This window comes from Mus caroli, unplaced genomic scaffold (assembly GCF_978045245.1).
Source record: "Mus caroli unplaced genomic scaffold, Mus_caroli_1 scaffold_3, whole genome shotgun sequence".
Taxonomy (NCBI): domain Eukaryota; kingdom Metazoa; phylum Chordata; class Mammalia; order Rodentia; family Muridae; genus Mus; species Mus caroli.
In genome coordinates, this window is record NW_028227258.1 from 59,461,977 (window position 1) to 59,489,351 (window position 27,375).

At 47.9% G+C, this 27,375-nt stretch overlaps 1 protein-coding gene across 1 annotated transcript in view; it reads left to right on the top strand.

Moving 5' to 3' along the window:
* Positions 1–23,629: 23,629 nt before the first annotated feature.
* The window catches only part of Ptgfrn (prostaglandin F2 receptor inhibitor), a 68,229-nt gene continuing 64,483 nt past the window's right edge, over positions 23,630–27,375 (top strand). Inside the window, exon 1 of the mRNA XM_021158115.3 lies at positions 23,630–23,855. Within this exon, the coding sequence (XP_021013774.1) occupies positions 23,807–23,855 (49 nt within the window). The 5' untranslated portion in view covers positions 23,630–23,806. The remainder of the gene's footprint in view (positions 23,856–27,375) is intronic.

Sequence of the window (27,375 nt, forward strand, 5' to 3'; positions counted from 1 at the left end):
GTGACCTGGGTTTGGGTATTTCCCATTGTTGTTCAGTTCTCCTGGCACAAATGTAAAGTCTCAAAATTCCTGGCTGCCTCTCATCTTAGCCTACACTCGCTTCTTCAAGGATCAGAACGTGGGAACTGACATTTCTGCTGTTAAAACAGTGGGGCCTGACTTTCTCTTGTAGCTAACAACATGCTTTCATACATTTTATAAACATTCACCCCAGCAGTCTCCTAAAAAGTGAGCCCCTAATATTACCCTGGGTTTTAACTTTATATTTTATTTTTTAGGTGTGTGTGTATGTGTGTGTGTACATTTGAGCCCAGTACCCAACAGAGGTCAGAAAAGGGTGTCAGATTCTCTAGAGCTGTAGTTCCAGACACGTGTGAGCTGCCCAGTGTGGGTCCTGGGAATGGATGAGATTACAAGTTGGTGCAGGAAATCAGGTTCTCTGCAAGAACAGTAGAGACTCTTAACCTCTGAGCCATCTGCCCAGTCCCAACATTATCCTGTTTTACAAGTGAAAGAGACCAGGGTGAGAGAGATCACTAACTGGCCAGTGGCCTCTCAATGAAGCAAGAGCACAGGTTCTGTAATTTATTCAATTTGAGCTATCGAATTATCCCAATGGTGCTGTGGTTGGGTTTCCAGTCGCCCTGTCTCTCCTTATTTTTAAGATCCCAGGGAGACCAATGCATACGTGTGAACCAGAGCCGTCAGTGGCCATGTGACATATGCTGTTTTGATTTTTCCTCTGGTCCCTAGTCACTGATACCCATTGATGATTCCTACAGCCAGGAAGATGGGAAAGTCACTGCTGGGTCAGCTGCTCCCCATGGGAACAGGAGAAGGGAGGGTACCAGGAAGTGTCTTCAAGCCTTTCCTACTGCTCTAGGGCACATAGACATGCTAGTAGAGAATAGGAGGTACCACAAACCTGTGTGCCTGACTCATCCAACAGTCTCTCCTTCCAGATCTTTCCTCCACCCTCTTGTCAAAAGCCTGCTGGTGGCCACCTCCATCTGGATTTCAATCAGAGCTGGAAGAAGAAGCTTAGAGTACCCAGGGTACCAGGACAACACCAGTGTGAACCAGAAACAACAGCCACTTGATTCAGGTCTCCTCTCGGTTGTGCGAATAGTAGTGCATAGCACCCTTGACAAGTAACACACTACGCTACGCCACATTCCTCTACCTCTGTGGCGGTTGCGCTACTGCATGTGAAAACAGCTTGATGCAACAGTACTGAAGCCGTACCTCACTAGGTATACTGGGAACCAGAATCAGGGCGGTGGTGCAGCGCTCACTGGAACTAGATAAACCCAGTCTTCTTCTGTGCATTTGAGCCCTTTTATAGTCACATTGTGAAAGTGTCTTGCTTGGGAAATGATGGAAGCTGCATTGAGAGCAACATTTAAAAAGAGGGTTGAATCTTGCTGAGTGTTATAAGTACCTGGACTCAGTTTGGGCCGGTGGGAATAATTCAATAGGAAACTCTCCTAGAGAGAGGTTTTATTAGTAGGAAAGCAATTTATTCTTGGAGTCACAAGATAAATGATGAACAAATATTTCAAATAAATAAATAAGATCAGGTTGGGCATGGTGCCACACACCTTGGATCCTAGCACTCAGGAGGCAGAGGTGGGTGCATCTCTGTGAGTTCAAGGCCAGCCTATTCTACATAACAAGTTCTAGCCAGCCAGGGCTGCATAGGTGAGACTGTCTTTAAAACAAACAAATACCCAGCACTTGAGAGGCAGAGGCAGGCAGATTTCTGAGTTCAAGGCCAGCCTGGTCTACAAAGTGAGTTCCAGGACAGCCAGGGCTACAGAGGAACCCTGTCTCAAAAAGCCAAAAACAAACAAACAGACAAACAACAAAACCTTTCCGGTTTGTTTGATGTAGCCTTGGACAAGGGGTGAATCAGAGCCTCTGCCCCCAGACTCACCCAGCCCATCATTTGCTATTAGAAGACAAAAGGACTGAAGACAGAGGCTTAGTTGGTGTTTGTTAATGTTTAGAATCTCAGGAACCCCTGGATTTCCTCCAGAAAGAAGATGTCAGCTGGAATCCAGGAATCTCCTGCATGAGAGATTTTCCATGATGGTGTGGCTATGGTAATAAGATCTGATCAAAAGAAGCAGCCACTGACCCACGGCCCCACCCAGGCAGGTTGAAATCCTCACCTTATGCCAGTCAGCTTTCCTCATTTCTTACTTATGGTAAGCCCAGCTCAGCCACCTTTCTGGTAGAAAGCTGGAGTGACAGCCAGAGTGAAGAAGGAACAGAGGATGTTTCGAAGGTGCTGCTTCAGGCCTCCTCTTGGGGTGGCCAGATTCCATCAAACATAAGAGAGCAAACACTGGCACCCACATACCCACCAGCCACCTAAAGAGTCGAATCCAGGCCTTAACATGTTGGTGTGTGGGTGCTGATTGGTTGGCTACTCAATGAAGTAGGGCTAGAGTGAGACCGAGAGTCTGCATTGCTAGTGAGTGTCCATGTGAACACATGGGGTCTCCAAGCGTTGTGTGTGTCTGTCATTCATCAGAAGGAGGAGCAGAGTCTACCATGCTAGGACTAGAGAGGAGGGATCCGGAAGGCCAGCATTTATAAGATGTGATAAATATACAATAAGGTACCGTTTCTATGTGTTCATAGGGGACACAATAAATAGATGAAAGGGACTGAGTATAGGAGAGAGAGAGAGAGAGAGAGAGAGAGAGAGAGAGAGAGAGCCAGGCATGATGATACACACCTGTGATCCCAGTACTGAGAAGACAGAGGTATGAAGATTGAGAATTTGAGGTCAGCCTGAGTTACAGAGTGAGACTCTGTCACACGAGAAAACCAAAAAAAAAAAAAAAAAAAAAACCCAAACAACAACTAAACAGGGTCAGGAGACATAGCTCAGCGGTGGTAGCACAAGTACAAGCTGCTGGTTGGCATGTTCGATTCCAGCATTGAAAGAAAAAGGTCTCAAAATCAGTTTCCATTTGGGCTTTTTTGGCTTCTCTTGACAAGGAAGAAGATGAGGGTAGTTAGATGCTGTGATTTGAATGTGGAATGTGCCCCACAAACTCATATGTTTAAGTTCTTGGTCCCTGGCTGGTGGCACTATTTTGGGAGGGTGAGGGGCCTTGGGCATGCGGAGCCCAGATGGGCGGATGGTAGCAGGCCTTGCGGTTTAGAGCCTGGCTCTGTTTCTTGATCTGGATCTGTCCAGATGTGAGCCAGCAGCCTCATGTTCATACAGCAGTGGAGCCTCTGCCTCACCATGTCCTTTCCATTGTGATAGATGGTTCTTTCTAACAATGGGCCACAATTAACCCTTCCTCCATTGCCAAGTGTGGTGGTGCACGCCTATAAACCCAGCACTGCGGAGGTAGAAGCAAGAGGACCTAAGTGCAGAGTCAGTCATCTTTGACTACAGCTTGGGCCACATAAGACCCTGCCTCAAAACAACAACAAGAAGAAATTACTTGACAGTGAGGAAGATTCAGAGCCCCACAACCCCCTTCAAGGGCATGATCTCAGTGACCTATATGCCCCTTATAAAGTGCCACCTCTTGAAGGTTCTCCTGCTTCCCAAAACTGCCACTCCAGAGGTCAAGACTTTGGGTCTACATTTGGGTCTTTGGCGACATTGAAGATCCACACTACAGTATGTAGCAGCTCCCTGGGACACACAAGTGCCCTTTGCTTACCTTTTCCTTCTCTGCCTAGTTCAGTGTTGGCATTTAAGGTCTCCACAGGAGCTGGAGCTTGCTGACAAAATGAACCAACCAATTATGACATTCCATTATCTCCTCCTCCTCCTCCTCCTGCTCCTCCTCCTGCTCCTCCTCCTGCTCCTCCTCCTCCTCCTCCTCTTCTTCTTCTTCTTCTTCTTCTTCTTCTTCTTCTTCTTCTTCTTCTTCTTCTTCTTCTTCTTCTTCTTCTTCTCTCCTTTCGTCTTCCTCTTCTCTGCAGTAGAACAAACACAGCATAGATTTTCCATCTTCAAATGGATAATTCAGTGGCGGTAAATACATCTAGCCATTACTGTATTTGTCTCCAGGATTTTTTTTCATTGTCCCCAACTGACATTATTCCTGTCAAACAATAACATCCTGTTCCCTGCTGCCCTACCCCTGGTGATCAGCATTCCATTTGTGTCTCTATGAATCTGGCTCTTCTAATCATCAGACAAGCCGGATTATACACTATCCGCCCTTTCATCACTGACACTGTTCAGTTAGCTTGTCTTCAAGGTCCATCCATACCAGCATGACAGAGGTCATGCTGGTAACTGTGGTACTTGGGTGGGTCAGACGCCAGCTTGGGTTACACAGTGGGTTCAAGGTCATCCAGGCCCACATAACCAGACCCTGTCTTAAGATACTTTTCCATTCTCTTTCAGGCTGAGTACTCCTCCACTGTATGCACGTTGTGGTACTGCTAGTTTGCCATTTATCTGCTGAGGCTGAGGCATGATTCAGTCGCTTGCACTTTTGACCTATTGTGAGGGATGCTGAGTCCCTGCTTTCATACCGTTTCACTGCAGTCCTGGGAGAGGGTACTAGACTCTAGTTTTGAGGAACTTCCTCATTACTTCAGTTTTGGTTTGGTGATGTTTTGAGACAGGGTCTCCGTACATAGTCCACCGAGGGCAACCCTCCTGTCTCTCCCTCTGGAGTGTTAGGATTATAAACATGGTCTGTACGACCTGCCTCTTAATTTTGTGGGTTTTAGACCAGGTTTCATTCTGTAGTCCAGACTGGCCTGGAACCCACAATTCTTCTGGCTCAGCCACTCCAGTGCTGGAATGACAGATGTGAGCCACCATTCCTGGCTCTCAATTTTAAATTTTAAAAATATCTGTATCTGCATAGTCTGTGAGTTGGGAATTTCAGTCGATTCTCCTTGCTGGGCACACAGCGAGAGCCCTTCCAATGTGCTGCTTTGTCAGACAGTCCCTTCCCTCTTTTGCACTTTCCTGGAGATATAAAGGAGACACTGGTGAGGGGGAGGGTGGGGTGGGGGTTGGTGAAGTTGTGGGTCACAGGGTTTAAGCCTATGAGCTTTACCGGCCAGGAGTAGGGGTAGGAGCCTGGTCCTGAGCTCCCCAACCCCGGGGTAAGTACAGGTTGCATTTCTCTCACAGAACACCTGGACAACAGAGCCAGCCTGGATCTTGGTGCCAAAGGTTCCCGGGATGGTTTCTGTAAGTAGTCGCACTGGGCGGTAACATTTTCCAGGGACCAAGGCATAGTACTAACCGGCAGCCAAGATCCAGGCACACAGCTGCCCAGAAGTTCGGGGAGGGAGGGCGTGGCTGAGGCTCCTGCTGGCCCTGGCCGGAAGGGCTGATCCACAGCTGGAGACCGTTAAAATGTGGCGAGGGCTCTCATCTTTGTTCTCAGGAGAAGTTTAAAGTGCTACCAGCCTGTAGGGCAGGGAGTGAGAGAGATTCCAGGAACAAATTGGCAGGGGGGGGGGCGGGGGGGGGGACGGGGGACTGAGGGATATCCTGATAAAATTCAGAATTTGATACACAGGATGCCATTCTTTTAAAAGGTGTTTATCGAAATAACAGACGTTTAAAAAAAAAGGCATCCAGGATACCACCTTCTGCCCCCAGAAAATAACTGTTTCATTTTGTGTTCTCAACCATAGGTGTGTGTGTATGTGTTTCTTTTTTCTTTTCTTTTTCTCCTTTTCCTTTCTCTTTCATTTTCTTTCTTTTTAATTTTTTTTTTTTTGACAAGGTTTCATGTACCCTGCCTCAAACTCGGCAGCATAGGTGAAGATGGACTTGAGTCCACCCGTCCAGTCCTAGGTCTTCTACAAGCTGCATTCCTGTCTTCCCCTTAGGTCTGAAGCTGGTTTTGTTTAAATGATCTCTAACTCTGGCTTTCTGGGATTGAAGGGTAGAAGGTAAGAGCCTTAGTTGCTGATGTGTTTCCAGTAACTCCGCTGCTTCTGTACAATTTCTGTGGGAAACCCAGCAGGCAGGAAGGAAGTGTGACTATGGAGCTTCAGGCCTGCTCTGGTGTTCAGTCTGCTTAGACTGATCTCTACGAAAGCCATGAGGGCTTAGGGAGAAGATGCGGAGTGCCTGCCTCAAAACCAGGAGGATCTGAGTTCAGACCCCTGACACCAACTGGAAAAAGTTGGCTAAGGTGAGAGTTCTGTAACCCTAGCCCTGTGGGAGTAGAGACAGGCAGATCCCTGAAGTGTGCTGGCCAAGCCAGATGACCTTGACTTCCATCCCTGGATCCCTCATGTTGAAAGGAGCAAACTAGCTCCCACAAGCTGACCTCTGGCCTCTACCATAGCATGCATGCATCCATCCACACACATTAAATAAATGTAATTTAAAACTTTTTAATATGGTAAAGAGCAATAGAGGAAAGGCCCAGTGAGAGAGAGAGAGAGAGAGAGAGAGAGAGAGAGCGATCATAGTGAGGATTCCCAGCATCTCAGTGCCAACCATTCCCCACTGTCTCAGCAGAACCCTGTCTTTGTCTGGTCCTGGTTTTTTTGAGTGAATACTTAGGAAAGAACATAAGGAAAACAAAGATGGAGGCACTCCTGACATTTAAACAGGCTGATCACAGAAGTGAGTAGTAGGTGTTTCCAGCAAATCCTCTGCAAATCAGAAGCAGGAACCAAAAAATCTGCAAAGATGAGATAAATCTCTGCCTGGCCCTAAAACCCAGGCTCCAGGCCTTTCACCACACTGGTTTCCAACATTCCTCAGCACACAGGAGCCACTTACCATAGCAGGAGGGGACCCTTCCAGGATCTCCCGCCTTGGCTTGACTCTGGCTTCAGCACTGTGGTTGGCCTGGCTGAGTACAACTGAGTCTTTGCAAGCAACATGTGCTGCAGAGGTAACATCCATTTACTGTCCTTCCCATCACTGGCTGTGGATGTGGCACTGGGCAACTGGACTTGAGACCCCTTGTGCCACCTCCGCCCCGTCCCTGAGTGAACTCTGTCTCTGGATATCAGTGACAGCGTCACTTAGACCTGGATTGTAAGGTTGATAGACTCATTTGCTGTGCATCTTTTCTCTTTCCCTAATGTGTGAACGATAAACTGTGGGTTTGAAAAAGACAACTGTCTGCCTCTGTGATCGGTAAGTCACATCCAGGGAGGTTTTCTCCCTCTTTCCCTCTCTGCTGATAGTGGCTCTGAGAACCCTCACTTGCACTGAGTGGCTGAGCCTTTGCAAGAAGAATTATGGTGTTTGTACACTGCTATAACATAGTCCATTTTTCACACATCTCTCAAAGTCCTAAAACTGTGACTTTGGCGGCATTCCGAGCAGAGACCAGGAAAGATTTAGGGACCAAGGCTCTTTCTAGCACCTCCACGCTAGCATCCTTCAGGGCTTATGCAGAGCAGAGTTAGCACCCAGGGCCGGAGGCATCCCCCGGTAGCCTTTGCCTTCTGACCTAGAGCTTTCTTCAGGTCAGTAGCATCCGTATTCCCTGGTTACTTTATTTTATCCTCCATGCATCTAGATCACTTGTTGGGGGTAGTGGGTAGGGACTGTCAACCCAGGAAAACACAGCTCTCATCTCAAAGAAAATAGGAGATAGTTTACTCTTAAGGAAAATGAGAGAGAGAGACAGAGACAGAGACAGAGACAGAGACAGAGACAGAGAGAGACAGAGAGGTCCAGGAACACAGATTCGTATTGCCGGATCGATACATTCCAATGCTGACAAATTTTCACGAAGTTTTTATACCTACTGAACAAAACAAAGTCATAATCAAGGTAGTTTTCAAATGCATTAGTGACCCACCGAGGAGGTGGGCTGTGCAGGGTTTCCCATAGGTTTTGGGTGCTATTTGTTGATACTCTTAGGTCTGGGGTTGGTAGAAGATAGTGAGTTGCTAAAACCTGTCTAAAGGTTTTACCCAATAGACAAAGGATTTTAAGTCTGATCCAGAGGTGGCCAATGAATGGCCACTAAAGACACTAAAAGTAATTTGGCTCTGGATTTATAACATTCCAACTCTCCACAATCATGACATCCTAGTAAGTCATCCCTGGAGCTTCTTTCCTTCTCTTTCTTTTTAAAGGTTGGGGATCTAATCCTAGCTCCTCGTTGCTTGGCTCTATTTTCCGTTTCAGATGTTCTTTCTGAATAGGCTAGAAAGTTTGCCAATCTCTTTCATCAGAAATGGGCAGGCAGGGTTAAGTTAGGAGGGGTGGCCCAGGCTAGACCTTTCTCTATGTAGCTGTGATAACTTCATAGAGTTATGAGTGGGAGAGCACTCATTTGTAATGTTGCTTTTTCTTGATCAAGTTTTCTTTGATGTGAACAGAACTATGGTTCTGAGAGTCAGTAAGAGTTACAGCCCATCTGTGGTGGGAGCCTGACTGTGCCTCCGATTAAACGCTGTAAGCTTGAAAATGTGCCTTGAATCAGACCTCTGCACGCTGGGGTTAAGATGGCTGCCTATGCACCAGGCTTGCTGTGTACTGGGTAAGGGAAGGTCTGAGGCACTCAGTATATTATCTATGTCCTGTTCTGTGATAACATTTGGAATTACTTGCTAACAATTATTGAGTACAACTGTTGCTACTGTGTTAATACACTCATTGATACTAAGTGGAGCATGTTTGATTGCAAATAAAACCCAGCTCAATTGGCTGAAAACTTTAAAAAAAAATGTTGTTTTTTTTTTTTTTTTTTTTTTCTTACACAGCCATGATTTTCCATGGTGGGTTGGCTCCTGAGTTGGTGAGCTCAGTGTATGGTTGATGTCTGTCTTAGTGAGGGTTTTGTTGCTGGGAGCCAATGCCATAACCACAGCAACTCTTATATAAAGGAAAACATTTCATTGGAGCTGGCTCGTGGTTCAGAGGTTTAGTCCATTATCATCATGGTGGAAATCATGGTGTCATGCAGATAGACACCATGCTGGAGAAGGAGTTGAGAGTTCTACATCTGGATCAGCAGACAGCAGGAAGAGAGAATGACACTTGGCCTGGCTTGACAATCTGAAACCTCAAAGCCCGTCTCCATCGATGTACTTTCTCCAACAAGACCACACCTACCTCAACAAGACCACACCTCTTAATAATTCCACTTCCTATGGGCCTAGAGGGGCCATTTACATTTTGAACCACCACAATATTTTTAAGAATACAGGAAATATCAGGCGTGGCCATATGTGCCTTTATCCATCCTGATCCTTGGAGACTAGGGCAAGAGGCTTGTGGTGAGCTCAAGGTTAGTCTGGACTTTGTAGTAATATCCTATCTCAAAAACAAACACACAAACACCAGCAATTTCCACCTCTGCTTCCAGCCAGTCCTGCACTCACTTTGAGTATTGAGCAGCTCCTGTCATGTCTGTACCTTGGCTCACAACCAGGCACAGTGATTTTTCAAGGAAGGAAAGGCTATGTGTGTAAGCACCTCTTTAAGAAAAGGACACTCGTCCATCTTTGAGCATGAAGAATTGCCAGGGTCACACATGCCCTCCTGACAAAGCAACTGGGAAATCAGACAGAGCAGGCAACCCACTGGGCAAGGGCTCACAGAGCAACCCCAACTGAAGGGCAACATACTAGTGCGCCTTCTATCACCTGGTTTTCTTCATAAAGGCATATCCTGGTCTACAGAGAGGTGCAAAGTCCCCAGGGGAGCACTGTAGCTGAGTTCTGAGAGGTTTTATACCCAATTCTGTCGTTTGCAGATTGCTAGGGTTGTAGGGGGAGGGTAAGCCCCTTCTTTCTCGGTTTGCAATGTGTTTTCGCCTGTTCTGCTATGGAGAAGGGAGATGGAAAAATGTTTCCCAGAAAGAGAAATCCAAGGACTATGCATAAAGGGAAAGCTGGAGTGTTTGTCTGAATAGGAAGTTGTACCAACTCCAGCTGAAACCACACAGGATAGGAAATCAGAATGTCTCATGGAGAACAGTGCCGGAACCATCTCTCTGTTCATGAAGGAAAGAGAATTATTTGTATTTCACGCAGGTAAAAAGGAAAGCCGAGCCTTCTCTAAGGGCCCGGAAGGGTCACACCTTCAGAGAAAGCGGCAGTTAACCCTACAGAGAAGCCTAACATTCTCAACAACACTCAGCGCACAGTCCTAGAGAGGATCTGGAAGCTGACCTGCAGGCCACTCAGCCATCCACTCAACAGCCCTGACCCTCTAAAGGCAGACAGCAAAGTTCAGATACTCTGCAGTAACAGTTGTAATGCTTAGCAACCAAGAGGCAGTCACGTATGCCAAGTAGCAGGGAGATGCGACCCATACTAGAGGAGTCAGCACTAGAAACAGACTTCGTCTTGAGAATTCCTTCCCTAGGGAGATGTAAACACTGTTTACTCCTCCTCATACATTCCCAATGTCAAAACAATATAACTCTCCACTAACGGCCACTCTGGAAAATCAATGGGTTTATTGGGTTTACTTACAGGGCGTGGGTGAGGGGTTGCCTGCTGGAGTAGGAGCATGGGTGACCCCTAAGTAATACAAGGGAAGTCATCACCCAGTGTGAGTGATGGCTTTCCCTGTGTGTGCATGCATGTGTGTGTGTGTACACACAGACACACACATGTACTCACACACTCTCTCTTCCCTAGTCTGTGTACTCTTATCACCTCCTGAGACTCTGAGTCACCTGGAATTAGGACAGAATTGCATTACACATGCCTGAGATGAAAGGCTGGAGTTTTGGAAAGGGTTCCGTTGAAGTCAAACAAGATAGTCTATGAGGGAATATCAGCAACCAACAGGATGGCTCTTGAAGGACTCTTGAAAGCAGCCCAATTGACTTAACGAAGATGGTGAGTGTTCTCAAAGGATCCTGATCTTCAGCAGACTTAAAGTGACCCATGGGAGAATTCTCCAAAGAGCAAGGAGACAGGACAGAGAGAAGAATGATAACAAGCTGTTTTGTCATATGTCCCCAAAGCTAGAAAACATGCCCTCAAAAAGCTGAAAGGGAAGAAGCCATCTACATATGTGTTCACATATATGTGTGTATAAAATCCTGCAAACTATAATTCTACGTTCAGGGGAAATAGATTAAAAAGGAAGACAAAGACATCGTCAGGCAGACAGAAGCTGAAGGAAATTCTCCAACCAGAAGGAGAGCGAGCAGATGGAATTTGGGGATTACACAGAGAAACAGCTCTGGAAATGAAAACATTTTAATGATTACAAAAGACCTCTTTTGTGTTAAGGTTTCTGATTTTTTTCTTTTTTGGACTAGTCAAAACAAAAATACCATTCATATAGTCTGAGATCTATGTAGAAAATTGAAATGAAGCAGCACAGGAGGGGCCCGGACACAAGGCAGAGGTGTGACCTGAGGGGGAGGAGACTGTAGGATAAGAGGCTGCTGCTCCGAAACATAGAAAATAGGTTAGAATAGAGAGGGTAGTTAAAAAGCCAGTGACAACTCATTGAACTAGGAGACAGGGCAAATTTGCATCCGAGGAGGGGCAGCAGAGGCACAGACGGGGTAAAAGGAAACAGTCCTAGAACCAGAAATGTAAACATCCACGCCAACTACGTTCAAGGCGCGTGCTTTAAGTACTCCAGTTACAACAGAAAGCAAACCCAACTGCAGAGTATCTATCTACTAGCCTTGCATTTCTGTATCTATTTGTGTTCGTACCCTGACCAATACTCAGCCCCGTGTGTGTGTGTGTGTGTGTGTGTGTGTGTGTGTGTGTGTGTGCATTTGCGTGTGTGCATTTGCCTACATGCCCTTGACATGTAGATGTGAATGCTAAGCATGTGAAAGTCAACTCCCAGGAATCAGCCATCTTGCTCCATCATGTGGACCTGGGGATTGAACTTAGGTTGCCAGGCTTGGCAGCAAGCTCCTTTACCTGCTGAACCATCTTGGCAGCCTTCAACTCTCGCTTTAAATGTAAAGTCACAGGTAAGCAAAGGTAAAGAAAACAAGATGTCCACACAAGCACGAGTCTAGAAAGCACCTGCACAGTGTATCTGATCTTTTTTCTTTCCAGTACAAAGGATTGAACATGTGCTAGGTACACACTCTATCACTGGGCTACACTCCAACTCCCTGACAAATGGTTTATATTCAAAATATATAATGAACTCATAACTTATTAATAATAGACCAATTAAAAGTGGGAAATATTTTAACAGACATTTCCCCAAGGAAAATATCTAGATAGCAAAAGTTGCTACATATAATTAGTCACAGGGGGATGCAAATCAAAGCCACAGTGAGATACCACCCTCTGCCACAGAGTCCTTTAAACCTACCTGACAATACCAAGTGTTGACAAGGGCAGAAGAGCTAAAATGTTCATATATTTCCACTGACAATGCTAAACAATGTATTCCAAGCTGCTAGCTTGGGGAAGTGTCTTATACATTTAAATGCAAACCTACTATATGGTCCTATAATTCCATTCTAAAGGATTTTTCGAGAGAGAGAGAGAGAGAGAGAGAGAGAGAATGTGGAGAATGTGTTCCCACACAAACTTGCTCATAAGTGTTCATAATATCCTGGTTCATAATAAGCTGAAAGTAGAAGGGTTCTAAATCTACATCAGCCAGTGAATGGATGAACCCCTGTGTGTTATGGCTGCAGGCTGGAATAATTCCCAGCACTAATAAGGAATAGCCTGCTGTACACAGAACAAAGTTTGTGAACCTCCAGAGGTGTATGGGGAAGATCACCAGGTTCTAGGTCAGTGTGAGCTATGTAGTAAGTTCAAGGTAGCCTGGGAGACTACATGAGACCCTGACTCGAATAAAAATAAGTATATCTACATAAGTCAATTTATATGACATGTTATAAAAGGCAAAAATCCATGGTGATAGAAAGCAAGCTCTCAGGGACTGGTGTGGAGAGAGGATATTGACTAATAAGCAGGCACAGGAGACTTCAGGGAGAGATGGGGAACTCTTCCTTTTAGCAGTGGTGGTAAGACTACATTTGTCAAAACTCATCAGACTGTACATTTACACAGATCTATTTTGTTCTGTATCATACTTAACAACGGAAAAGAAGAGCCTCCCCTCGTTAAAAAACAACAAAAAAACAAATGAAAACAAAACAAAACAAAACTCCAGCGGACATAGGAAAACCAAAGAGCCACACAACAGAAAGCAAAAGACCTTCCTACGAATTCTTCCATGGATACATCTCAAATCTCAGTGCCCAGCATTCTCTCCAATGTTCATGCTTAAGCCAACCACTGGCAAAAAAAAAAGAGGATTAAAATCTACATTGAGAGTGCTTAGGTATATAAAAGTTCGAGCTCATATCCTGGGCTGGGAATGGAGCCAGTGTCCCTTGAATAGAGACGAGTAAACCTGTTCAGAAAACTGAGGGCGGCTTGTTACTCAGGGTGACTGTCGTGGTTGCGACGAGTGAGCCTGTGCGTTACTTGCTTATCACCTGTGCTGGCTGGTTTTGTGTCAACTTGACACAAACTGGAGATATCACAGAGAAAGGAGCCTCCCTTGAGGAAATGCCTCCATGAGATCCAACTGTAAGGCATTTTCTCAATTAGTGACCAAGGGGGTGGGCCCATTGTGGGTGGTGCCATCCCTGGGCTAGTAGTCTTGGTTCTATAAGAAAGCAAGCTGAGCAAGCCAGGGAAAGCAAGCCAGTAAGCAGCACCCCTTCATGGCTTCTGTATCCACTCCTGCCTCCAGCTTCCTACCCTGAGTTCCTGTCCTGACTTCCTTTGGTGATGAACAGAAATGTGGAAGTACAAGCTGAATAAACTCTTTCCTCCCCAACTTGCTTCTTGGTCATGATGTATACAGGAAACCCTGACTAAGACACCACTGTCAAGACTTTTGAGCCCCCATGTGACAGTCCCAGCATTTTTGACCAGGGCCATCTTTTTTCTATGTGGACTCTTGGGGGTGGGGGGCTCTGAGGAGGTGTCATCTTGGGCCTCTGGTTCTACCTAGTAGACAAGGGGAAAGAGTGTGACAAAGCCAAAGAACTGTTTCTTAGTTTGACTATCTTAGAGTACAACTTCTGCTGAACTCTGTGCCAAGAACTGCATCCAGCCACTACTAGTGGATGGGAACTATGTTCCTGGCAGGAAAGCTGGCCCCAGGGGGGACTGTACATGCTTAATGTCCCAAGGGCTCGGAAAGCAAAAGCTCCTATTATACACATTATCCTTCCTCAGTTGTCCCCCTAAATCTTTGCCTCATATATTACTGTGTGCCTACTTTACATGTGTGTTGCCAGAGGCCCAGAGCAGCTAAGCAAGGTATCCGAGGTTGGATGGCTTATCCAGCTAGTGGAGCTGGAGGATGGTCTCCAAGGCCCCGAGACTCAACATTTTGTTCTCTTAGCCGCTTTTGTGTGGTATTGGGCATGGGGTAGAGCGTTATCATTTCTCCTCATCACTTGGCATCATGGTTCCATTCAGTTCAATGTCAGAAGAGAACCTCTGGGGGATGGGCCACACAGATGAAGCCAGGCATCCGCCTCCCACCCTGAGTGCTTTTGCATCATGGTATTATAGACTGCACCAGTCACTCTTGTCTAGAGTAATGTTGAGCCTTGTCTGTGCAAATAAAACAAACTTAGTGTGAGTGTGTCTGTTCAAATAAATCCTACCTCTCTCATTTGGCAGGAACAACTAGTTCCCAGGATACCATCACTGTGTATTTCCCTGGGCTTTTAATGCTAGTGTGCAGGGAGAAGTGGTAAGCATTTTATCTTGATGTGTGTGCATGTATATATGTGTTTCTGAATGTGAGTAGGTGTATGAGCATGCATATAGATGCCAGAAATTGACATTATGTTTTCTACAGTTATACTTCTAAAATAACATATATTATTTTATTTTTAATTATGTACATGTGTGCATCTATGTGTGAGTATGTGCATGTGTGAGTGTAGGTACCCTCAGAGTCCAGAAGAGGGCACCAGGGTCCCTACAGTTGGAGTTACAGGCAGGTATGAGCTTCCTAATGTGGGTTCTGGGAACCAAGCATGGGGCCTCTACAATGAAGCATAGCATGCACTCTAAACTCCTAAGTCATCTCTCCAGCACCTACCTTAGTTTCTGAAACAGGGCCTTCACTGAACCTGGAGCTCACGAATTTGGCCAGGCCAGCTAGCCATCTAGCTTCACAGGTCCACCTGTCTCTGTCACCCCTACAGTGGAATTTTGGGTATGCGTTGCACATAGCCCTCTAACCTTCTAAGTTTTTGGTTTTCACAGTAAGGATAGAAAGTTCCTGGCATTATGTGTCTTATACATGTGTTGAAGACACAGTGGAAGGGTGTGCAGAGGAAGGAATGGGCCAGGAAGCTGAGCAGGTGGGAGATTCTAGAGGGCTCTTATACTTTATTAACATAGTAGAACATTCTAGAACCTATGGTTTACTGCAAACAAATTCACCACTGTCTCTATGCTGCCATTGTTGGCTAAACAGGTTGGAGGAAGAGAATGCTCAGAGAGTTTGCACTCATTCAAAATCCATGCTACTGTCTTGGTCACTGTTGCATTGCTGTGAGGGCACACCATGACCAAGGCAACTCTTAGAAAAGAAGTTTGTCTTACTATCATCATAGAGGAAGCATGGCAGCACCCAGGCAGAGGTGGTACACATTTACAGGATCTGCAGGCAGGGAGGGGGAGGGGGAGGGGGAGAGAGGGAGGGGGAGAAGGAGAGGGAGAAAGTCAGTCACTGGGACAGGCTTAGGCCTTTGAAACCTGAAGGCCCACCCCCAGTGACATGCTTCCTCCAAGGAGGCCATGTCTACTCCAAGCCACACCTACTCCAACAAGACCACACCTCCTAATCCTTCTCAAGTAGTGTTGCTCCCTAGTGGCTAAACATTCAAATATGAGAGCTTATGGGGTCCATTTCCATTCAAACCACCATATTTATGAGAGGTGACTCTCTTCCCATAGGAGGGCAAACCTCTCTCATATTGCCCACTTCCTTAATCAGAGCTCAGAAACCTTCCACGTTCATTATTTCAAGCAGTTTCCTCTTGAAAATCTAGCATAGAGTTGGTCAAACTTTCCATCTGAAGTGTTAATAATTCTCACTGCCGCTGCCGCCGGCTCCCTGGTCCGTCTTTGGCTTACTTCGTGGACTTGTTTAACTATTCCACAATTACTGTAAAGTGCTGTGTAATCTCGGATAAGTTGCTTCGATTTTCTGAGCCTCAAATGCCTCATCTCTAAAACGAGGGGCTTGAGCAACATTCGTGGTTTCAGATGATTTTTTTTTCTCCCAAATGAACATCCACGTAACAACACTCTGGTCTATAAAAAATGATAAAAGCAGAACTCATAGCTGGACCCGAAGCAGCTATTGCCCTGTTGTGTATGTTGGGCATGGTGTCAGGGGCCTAGGACATAGCCTCTTCTACCATCATAGTGGAGGAGGTCAGATAACTTGTGGATGCTGGGTTCAGGAGGATACTGAGGAAGGGCCGGGGGTGGGGGTGGAGGGGGCCGCGGTCAGGGGATGGGGAGCGGAGAGAGAGAAGGAGAATTCCTGTCACTGTGAGCTAACCTCTGGAGCAAAGAGTGGGGACCGGGGAGTCAAAGCCTGCAAAGAACATCTCTGTGGCCGTTTACATGGTGGGACCACGGCGGCACACCTCACTGGCTCTCGGGTTCCCTGTCCTGCTTTCCATGTTACGTCACTGCTGATTTCTGAGTTCATTTCCTAAGGGAAGGACTCAACCACATTTGGGTCTGGAACTTTACATGGCCATGTGAAGAGGGTGAATGGCACTGCTGAGGCAGAGGACAAAGAGAGTAGGCATGGCGTTGAAGGGAGTTCTGGCAGCGCCACACTGACCTGACCGACTGGATTCTGCGCAGTTAGGAGTGTGGGATTGGACTAGCTTGGCACCCACTGGGCTGGACACTCAAGCCAGTCCAGTTCCTCAATCACTGTGTGCTTAGAGAAAGCAAACCACTCCTAATATTTACTCACCCCTTGCAGATGGATGGCTGGTCCGCTCCTAGGTGAGGAGAGGCACAGCACTGTGGCTCTTTGTCTAGAGCTTGGTGGCCTTCTGAGGGTCCCCGTCGTCCCCTCACCACACAGGCCCCGACTCACTGCAGCCCTTCCCAGGCAAGCAGAGCTCAGCGAGATGATTACCTCATTGCGTGTCATCTGCAAATGAGGAGTTGGGATTTAAAATGTCTTTTGAAGGGCAGGAGCTGCCGACTGGATTTTACAATAAGGAGCGAAGCAAAACAGCCAATGCCTACTCAAGGAAACAGGAGTAAAGCGAGGGGGAGGGGAACCGAGGGTGGGGAGGTGAGGAGGAGCTGGGAGGGAGGACCTGTGGGGGTCCTGTCTGTGAGCTAGTGGGGAGTCACAGCTACCACTGTAAGTGTTCTAACCACTGTGTTCCGTGGAAGGGAAAACACCAACAGTTACAGTATTTACAGAGACCGAGAGGTGAACAGAAGGCAGACTCTAACAAAGAGCATCTGAGAAGCTGAGACCCGAATACAATTTCTGCATCGTTGTAGGCAGAGAGGCTGCTGCCAGGCATGACAGAGAGCATCTGTAAACCGGTCCTGTGCACAGCACAATGACAAAGTGCTCAGGGCTCTTTCGTAGGACATCCCTCAATAAGGGCTGATGGCATCATGACAAAGAGCAATCAGTAAAAGGAACTTTATGGGGGTGTCGATGTGATGTATCCAAGCGGTAAGCTGGCTGACAGGCTCTTTCATTCATAACTCAGGGGAAGATCTTAGGGATTCTAGAACGTACAGGCTACATTTTCTTCAAGTAGTCTTCCATAAATATTGTTTTTTGTCCCCCCTTCCCCCGCTGAGCTTTAAAAACATATTGTGAGACAGTAAGTTTGAAATTACTTTCTGGATGTTGGCTGTTCTCAGGGGTGGGGTTAAGCATAAAGTCATTTGTTCTGCAGATTAATCATGCCAGCCAGGGAAGACTTGACATCACCTGGTGAAGGGCAGCCGCCTGTGACTCAGAAGTAGACCTCAAGTATTCCAATGGGCAGGGTACCCTAGAAAGTCATTGTGCATCCTGCCTCAGACTTCACGAGCTCTGTGTAATAAGGTGGGGCTCTAGCCACTGTTGGAATGAGAAGCAGTCCCTAAGTCCCCATGAAATCATTGACAGCAAAACAGTCACTCCAAGACAGACAACGTAGCACAATGTACCCTGCAAGTAACTGGCTAGCTGAGCTAAAGGGGATCCTGAGTTAGGAAGAAGTGGAAAAATGTGGACATGTGGAGATGACTCAGTGGGCAAAGGCTCTTGACCTCAAAACTGACAAGCAGAGTACCACCCGATCCCCCGTATGAAGTAGAGGACCAGACCCCTCTAACAGGTTGTCCTCTGGCTTCCATATGTACTGCATTGCACATACACATGTTACTAATAAATTATACTTTTAAAAAGAGAACTAGAGAGATGGTTCAGAGCTTAAGAGTGTGAGTACTGCTCTCCCATAGGACCTGAGTTTGGTTGGCAGTTCACAACTCTCTGTAACTCCAGCTCAGGAAGATTCAACACCTCTAGTCTCCATGGGCACGTACGCTCACAGGGTCATACACCTGTGACTCCATACACAACTGTCACATACATGTACCCAGCAACTCCATACACAACTGCCACATACATGTACCCAGCGACTCCATACATACAATTTTTTACAAAAAAAAATAATTATTTTTCTTTTCGGAGAAGTGTACTGGAAGTGTGTTTTGGGTTTAGAACGCAAGTGATGGGTTCTCTTTGGTAGACAGCAGGTAGGTGGAAGGAAAGCAGGCTGACATTTTCCTAGTAAACAGTGGCATCTGCAGATGAGCTTCTCTGGTCTGCAGGAGACGTGCAGCCCAGCCCTTCCTGGCTTTTGTTGGGTGAAAGAGTGAACAGTTAGACAAAGGCCAAGCTTTGCAAGAGTAAGCTGCATTTGGAAGAACTGCCTGTCTTAGGGAAAGGGCATCCTCCCAGTTAGCTGCCCCGCCAAATGCGGCAAACTTCTTAACAGATCCCGTCTCAGGAAGGCGCTAAACTTTAGGATGAATGTGTTTTAGAGATGAGAGGATGCTACCATGAAGAGTAGCTCCGTAGAGCTCTGAGCTAGTGCTGGCCATTACAAAGTAGGCAGGTTCTCTTGGCATTTTTTTTTTTAAAAAACAGTGACTCCTTGGACCATTGCAAACCAATATGATTCCTTCCTTAAAGCACAAAACGTCAAAAACCATCTAAAGATAGCTTTCTCTGAGTTCCATATTGTCTTCCCCAATCCTTCCGTGGGCCTGTTTCCATATAAGGGAGCGCTTCTCTGGAAGAGGGCCCACAGGCTCAAGCAAATCAAACCATGGGCTGCTGAGCTGAATAGGAGTTTCAGACAAATGAAGAATGGCTTTTCAATATAAGTGTGCGTCATATAATGTTTAGGGCATATTATTAAAAAGGTTTGGTTTGATTACTTGAAAATCAGATTTTAGCAGAGACCCTGTCTTTTAGCCTGTGACTCTACAGTCATTGTGGTCTGGTTTATAAGTATCACTGGAAAACCTTTGTGCTTGGGACTGAGGCGCCACATCCACTCCTGATGACGGATCCCGAGAGTTAGTAGGAACAGATGAAGGAAAGAGAAGAAAGAGCACACCCCACCCTTCCTGTGCCTCCACATGCCTCTTACATTTATGTGCACAAAGGCTGTCCTAAGAGATGAGATAGCCCTCTGCCTGGCTTTGGCTAGATATGAGGGCAAGAGGAGGGCCAGAAGGGGATAGCCTTGGGTACAAACTAGCTATCCCTTCCTCTCTCCCTCCATCTTTCTGCTGTCTTTCCTTCCTTTCCTTCCTCCACCCTCCTTTTCTCCCTCTTTCCCCCCTCCCTCTCTCCCTCCCTCCTTTCTTTTCTCTCTTCTCCATTGCTGCAAGAGGAGCCCCTCCAGGGCCAGGGTCCCAGGGACTTCACACCAGGGCTAACATTTTCAGATTGCTTTTATGGCAGGACTTCCTCCTCCATTCTCACTTCACCCTGTAGATGTGGACGCCATGTGGGCAGTCAGTACTTTTGGGATACTTTTGGTTCCATGGAGGCGGCCTTGGGGCAGCTTGAGTCCCTAGGAACACCATCTTTAACATTTCCCACCTTGATCTTTTAGGGCAGCAGAAAGGATAAGAATTGGTAGTGTAGGGGAGCAGAGGGGGGTCACAAAGCATGAGCAGGCCTCGAGCCAACTGCTTCACCCCCTTCCTTTTTCTGTCAGAAGGGCAGCCGCAGCTTACCAGAGCTTACAGAATCACCAACTCTCACTCTTCAAGGCGTGGGCTTCCCTTCTCCATCATTCGCTCTGTTTTAAAAACTCTAATTCCATTTTCTAATTCTACCATTTATGCTTCCCCCCTTTCTCTTTCTCTCCTCCCCCCCACCCCCCACCATCTTTCTGTTGCTGAAGAATGAGCCCGTAGGCAAGTATCTTACCTCTAAGCAATGTCCCCAATCTTTACATTTCTCTTAGGTTAGTAATCCCTTAATTTCCATGGAAATGCTACCTCCAGGCACAGAAGAAAGTTTTGAATGAAAGCAATTACTGGGATAAAATGTTTTGATAGAATACCCCATTTTCCCAAATACCTACTACCATGGAGGTCAGAGTCATTTGGAGGCTACGTATAGGCTGTTGGCAGTAACAGGGTAAACCTACCACATCTGGATGAGTCTTAAGAAAAATTGGTAAACTCATTTATTTGGGAACCTTTTAAGACTTGCATTCTCAAAGTGAAACCACACAGTGTTTTTGTTTTGTTTTGCTGAATTTCACTAGGAAAACCTGTTTCAGATGAGGGAATGTGAGGACCTTTGTAGGCTATTCAAAGGGCATGGCTGCAAACAGCTGTTTATTATCAGGTACTAATAAAGGGTGGTTGGGACTGGTGCCCTTGATGGCTGCTGAGTGAAACCCAAGCTGGGATTCATCCACCTTGAGGGTGGGGGAGGGTTAATTAGGATTACTAGAAAGTGAGTCTTGTTGCCTCTGGCAAACCTGTACAGGAACCAAACAGAACCACAGGTTGGGGCAAGGGGCTTACTTGTGTAGAAAGTTACTCACTGGCAAATAAATGCCTGTCCCAGGAAGATGAAAGGAGCTGCTGTGGGCCTCTGTGGCAGGTGCGGGGCTTCCTAGTCGGAAACATTGTATCTATTGGTAGTAAGCGCAAGGGATGGTAATAGGACCAAGTGCCTGCTGTCGTTAATTTGTGCTTATTTTCTGCTACATCAGTGGCTCATTGTGGATTCTCATGATAACAGCTGACTGGTTGCCAATCAGTCAGCTGACAGCCTGGATCCACTTAAGTCTTCTTTGCACTTGCCTTGCCTGGATAGTCTCGTTTATTCCTACCAGTTCAGTTGCTCACCACAGTTATTACCATGATTATAAAATGTTCCATTAGTTTAATAATACTTGGGTGCTGGGATGGGAGGAGAGACTGATTCCCCTCCCCCTCCCATCATGTTATGTGTACAATTACTGTAAGGCCCTCCATGTAGGTCCCATCTAGCGAGTTCCTGGACTGCCTGACTTACTATACAGTTAAGCTTTGGGGAAGTCAGTGAAAAAATGTCTCCAGTACTGACCGGTTCCTGGGTGGGTCGTGACTGGATTTTGCACCTGCTGCCACACCCACTAAATTACCCTGTAGGCTATGGGCACTGGCAGCAACTGACTCACCAGGGCTGCAGTTCCAGGGTCTAGCTCAGAGTCTCTTCTCTGACGGCATGTGGAAGGCTTTCCAAGGTCCAGATTTTTGTCTGTTAAACAAAGGGCACAGAACTCCTCTCCAGCGAGGAGGGGATGCAAGTTGACAATGCATCAGCCTCTTAGATCCTCCAGTTATTAGGCAGAGGTGGAAGCAGTATACATAGTGTGCTGAGCTGACTGTGATCAAGTGATAAAATGTGCAGGCCAGACGCTAAGCATCCTGGGTGGTAAGAAACCGGAAAGATTGATGAGCTGAAGTCTGAGCTGCTGGAAGAGCCAAGCCTTGCGTTTTCCCGTAGTTCCAGCATATTTCAAAACTTAACATGAGGCTCATATTCAGGCTTGATAGAATGGAAAGAAACAAAAGAAAATTGACCTTCCTACAAAAATTCTGGGAAAAAGAACAACAGGAGCATGGATGGGGGTGGGGGAAACTCTGGGAAAGGCTTGGTGGCAAGACAGAAATTAAAAGAAAAAAAAAAAAGATTGAGGCGGAAATATACTCAACACCAAAGTTACCATACCATTTTATCTCTGTTTAATTGTTACCACTTTGTGACAGTAAGTGAACCTCCATTGTTGAACCACCAGGAATTTGTTTATTTTGGTCTTTTGAAACAGGGTCTCACGTAGCCCAAGCCCGCCTTTATCTCTGTTTGAAGCCAGGGACAGATGACCTTGAGCCCATCCTGCCTCTACCTACAGAGTGCAGTGGAGGTCACCATGCCTGGCTGGGAATAAATTTTTAAGAGTCTCTTTCGGAAGGGTTCACACCTGGCCAGTCAGTCTCATGTCAGACGTTGGCAGAAACGAGAAACGAGAAACGCTTGTGGAAATCAGAGCAAGCCTAATGTTCTGCAGCTTCCCCAGGAACATCTGTGATTTGTTTTACAAATATTAATGAAAGGCCCGGGCGACGGAGGGGGTCACTGGATACCAGTGAGCCTTTCTGAATGTCTGATTCATCCTTGGGAAGTTTTAAACAAGGAACGCTGATCACCGCTCCCCCCCCCCCCCCAGGGCTGTGGAGTCTTTTGTATTCAAATCCAAAGCACAAAACTCTATTGTGGGAGGAAAAAGAGTCTTTAATGGAAACCCAGTTGTGTCCACTTAAAGCAATGAATATAGTCTCAGGCGGCAGACATACCATTTGAAGCACTATGGCTAATAATAGATGGTGTGGGTTTTCTTTTCTTTTATGGGTACCTTCGTTGGAAGTTGTTCTAATTAGTACCACAGGGACCCTGGAGAGGAGGGACGTGGGCCAGGAAGGAGGCAGGCCCACCCAGCTACAGGGTGGTGGGTTAGAGCCTTGTTGAATTTGATGCTTGGCTGAGAGTCCCTGGCCAACTCTCCCAAGCACATCAGGCCTCTGGACCATGAGGGGGTGGGAATTCACTGCCTTTGAAGCTCTTTCATTCCTATCTGTGTAATTATTTTTAGCAAGGGCTAAGCAGGTGGCTGGTGGCATGCTTAGCTGGAGACCAGAGGGTGTACGTGTGGGTTGCTGGCTGCGAGACACTCGTGGGGATTCCACCGCGAAGGAATGCCGGGCGTCCCCGGATAGGGCCCAAAAGATGAGGTTTCCAGACAAGTCTTCCAGGCCAACTTTTAAAGGTCGGAGGAAAGTTTTTCGAGGGTTGGGGGCCCGAGGGGAAGGCTGAGTGGGCTCGGGCGTCTCCTCCCCTTTAAGCGGGTGGCCCCAGCGCCTCCTCCGTTACCTGGAGCGGGGAGGGGCTTGGGAAAGTTTGTGTTTGTTGCTGGCAAAGCGCCGGGTGGGAGGCGCGGGCGGGCGGACGCCACGGCTCTTCCCTTTTGCTTTCGGGAGGCGGTCCGGGCTGCTGCGCCCTGGGATCGGCGAGGCCGGCTCCGGGGCCCGGCGGCTGGCGGAGGGCGGGAGAGGAGGAGGAGGAGGAGGGCCGCGACGAGCCAGGTGCGCACGTCCGCGCCGGCGCTGGGCTCGCTCGGCCGGCGGGGAGAGCGGAGCAGGCGCGCGGCCCGGCGGAGCAGCCGACTCTGGAGCAGCCGGAGCTGGAGGAGGAGGAGGAGGAGCGGCGGCGGGGAAGGAGGAGGAGGCGGAGAGTCGCTCCGGCCGGCCGAGCATGGGGCGCCCGGCGCCGAGGCCGCTGCTGCTGGCGCTCCTGTCGCTGGGTGAGTGCGCGTGGGGCGCGGCGGGGCGCGGTGGGGCGCTGGGTCCCGGGGGGGCGCGGCTGCCGCTCGGGGCCTGGGGCACCCGGGGCGCCCGGGGCGGCTCCCGGGAGACCGGGATCGGAAGCGCCGGGCCGCCGGCCGGGCGGGGAGCGATGTGGGGCCGATCGGAGCCCGGTGCACATCCTCCTGGGCCCGCGCTCCGGGTATCCGGAGCCGCCCGGCCTGACCGAGCCGGGTCCTCACGTGTGCCGGGGGAGTGGCTCGTGGCCGGTTCTCCCACAGCGCTCTCTACCTGTTGGCCACCGGGAGCCGGGCTCACCTTGAACTCCCGGCCCCGGAAGGTGCGGGCGGCCCCGGCCCGCGTACCCGGCTGGGCGGAAATGTGAGCCTTTGCTGTGTCCCGCCATAGCCGAGGCCGGTCGGGATCTCTCTTCACTCGCTAGCCCATGCTGAGTTGCTTTTCCAGGGAAGCAAGAGAATCCAACTTCCTCCCACGAAGGTCACTGGGTAGCCCAGCGTTACTGTGACAGTCTTGTACCATCCCTGCCATCTAGCCAAATCTGCCTCAGTGTTGCCTTCCAGCGTCTCTTGAAGCTAGCTAGGCTCGGATTTATACACAAAGACCCGAGAGCCCAGCTTTTCCAACTTTTCTACCTGTTACTTCCCTCGTTACTGCCCCTTTCTCCTTTACCCTCTGGAAACCCTTGGTGCCTCTCAGTGGTTTGGCCCAGTATCCCCTCACCCACCCATGGAATCTTTCCTGGGCTCCCCCCCCTCCATTTTCCATTCACTCCTTACACAGACACCATCTTCACGTAGATACACAGGGTGATCTTAAACAGCCACTTGATGTATTTATTTAATGCCTGCCTTGGTTCAGGAAGGCAGAGATCCCCAAGTGTGGTTATATGCGTGGTTCCCTGTGACCAGTGTCATCTAGGACAAGCAGAATTCCAGACCCAGCCCTGGGTTCCCTTCCAAGCCCCTGCAGAAGATGTATCTCAAGCTTTCCCAGAGCACGTGGTGTGTGTTGTCTATCCCAGCCAGGCCTCAGCTGCACTGGGGCTAAATGACTGCACTTCTGATGGTGTGAGGATCCCCGTGGGGACCTCCCTCCACCACTCCCCTTCTGCTGGCATTAGGACTTTACTGTCCCAGCCCCCCATGAGTCCTGGCTGCCTGCGAACTAGCCTTTCTGGCTGCTACTGTGATACTTCACCTCAGAGGGGTTTTCTGGAAATGACTCCCTCCAAGAACTCCCCTAGACATAATTCTCCAGCCACAACCCATGTACAGAAAACATCCAGTGGTCTTCTGTGGTTTCTGATCTGCTAGGCATCAGTCTTTGTAAGTTGTGTATTTGTTGCATATTGCTAGGGACAGTCGCCACCATTTAATTGGCTTATATGGCTGGGTCAAGCAGGACCGTGGCCTGTGATTGCACAGATTGCTTGGGCACCACTCCCATCTGCTACTCACTTTGTGGTTTGTGTGACTGACTCTCCCTAGAGTGGTCAGTGTATAGTCTGTGGGTGAACCAGTTGAGAGGGTAGCATGAGGTAGAAGTTTAAAAAGGATGCCCTTGGGGGCCTGGGGTTGTAGCTCTGTGCTTGTTTATCTTTGCCAAGTTTTGGATTCCATTCCTCAGACCAAGTGAATAAATAAACCATAACCAACAGCCCAGGGTCGGGAACGCACAGCTTGGGGGAATGAATCATGGTGGTATACCTGTGCATCCAGCCTTGATGAGACTTAAAGACTTTTGGATGTGACTGTGACTGCCCTGTGCAGATTCACCTAACAATTTCTGAACCATTGATGTGCCATCTACAAACTCTGCCCCTGGATACCTCACTAGGTGCAGCTTCAGCCTGACCTCTGAGGCAGCTTCCCAGTGTAGCATCATTTTCCACATCCATTGAGCCTGGAAGTGGAGTGTGTTCATAGGCAAGATGGTCTTCCCTTGGGTCTTGCTGCCGGAACGGAATCGTGAAGTTGCTGCTACTTGTATGGTAACCCCTCTGTGGGCTTCGCCTGAACCCCAGCCCAAGCACAAGTTCAGACTGTGTCCATCCTTCTGATTCCCCTGTTGTAGCCAAGGCCTTGGGGGCTCCTTACGAAGACAACTTCTGACTCCTCGACTGACAGGTTTTCTCCAGCTCTCCTCTAAGGTCACCATTTTCCTAACGGATGATTTTGGGGTTCGCACCAGTGTGCATTGAGCTCTTGTGACTTTTCTTGAAGGAGATAGAGGTCCCTTGTGCTTGCTTTCTCCTCTTTCTGCTTTAGAGATTTCATTCTAAGCACCTGTTTGCTACTCTTCACGGAATCTGTTGCACCTTCTAGCCTGCCTGCCACCTCTCTTCCCTGTCTAAGACCCTCTGCCTCTGAAGCTCACTTCTTGAAGCTTTCTCACTAAGCCCCGACCAGTGGGCCAGACTCACTCAGCCCCAGCCGGCAGTGACCAAGGTATAGCACCGCACTGGGTGCTTGACTGGGCTGTTGTAGACAGTGGTAAAAACAGTTTATTGACCCCAGCTCAGCACTTGGGGGGGGGGGTGGAGGGCGGGAAGGAAGGGGTTCATTTTGACTTGGTGTTTGGAGTTGCTTTTACCTAAGAGGTGACATATGAGCTGAGCCTCGAGAATAATTAGGATTTTGGAAGAAAGGATAGAAGAGCATCCCAGGGCTTGGGGAAAAGCATAAAGTGTGGGTGAGTGAAGTGCACTGCTCCTTCAGAAATGGCACCCGAGTTGTTCCATGAGTTGGGAGGAGGGAGAGAGAAAGATGACTGGTGAGGTAGGGGGTGTTAGGGGAGGTGTGGAGCGGTCTGAATTGTGAAATTTTGGCGCCTTGTAGGTGGCCAGGCAGCCTTTGTCTTATGTCCATGGCTCCCGTTCCCAAGTCTTACATCCCCACCTGATTATCCTCCAGAGGCAGGACCCCATTGGTCTTGCTCTCTCTCTATTCTCTTAATATTAGGCTGTACAACTCTCATACATAGGATGTGTTTGACTAACTGAGCACATATAGATGGGTATCTCCTTTTCTTATTTTATTATTTGTGGGTAGCCATGAGAGTCATTAATAGATTCTCTACATCTTTTTTAAAAATGCAAATCTGCTAAGATAGCTTTTAAATGACAAAGGTATCACACCTATATTTTCAAATTCAATTGCTGTAAAAGGGTATTATGCTAATTAGGTAGGCTGTTCTGCCTTAATTGCACAATTCTGGCGCAGTGGTTCAAACATTCCCCCCACCCCCAACTGTGGAGTGCTTCTGAGGGAGAGTTTGGGTAGGCCCTTGTTTCACACAGCCCTCTGGTCCCAGGTTGGTGACCATCCTGGTTTTCAGGATCACTTTATCTGTCATCCTTACTTTTCCAGCCCCACAAAGGAGGGAGACAGCTTGGATATTATAATGGGTACTTCATGGGCAAAGCCTGGAAGTGACATCATTTCTGTGTGTATTCCATTGGAGACAATTTAGTTCCATGTCACACTAGCTGCAAGGGAA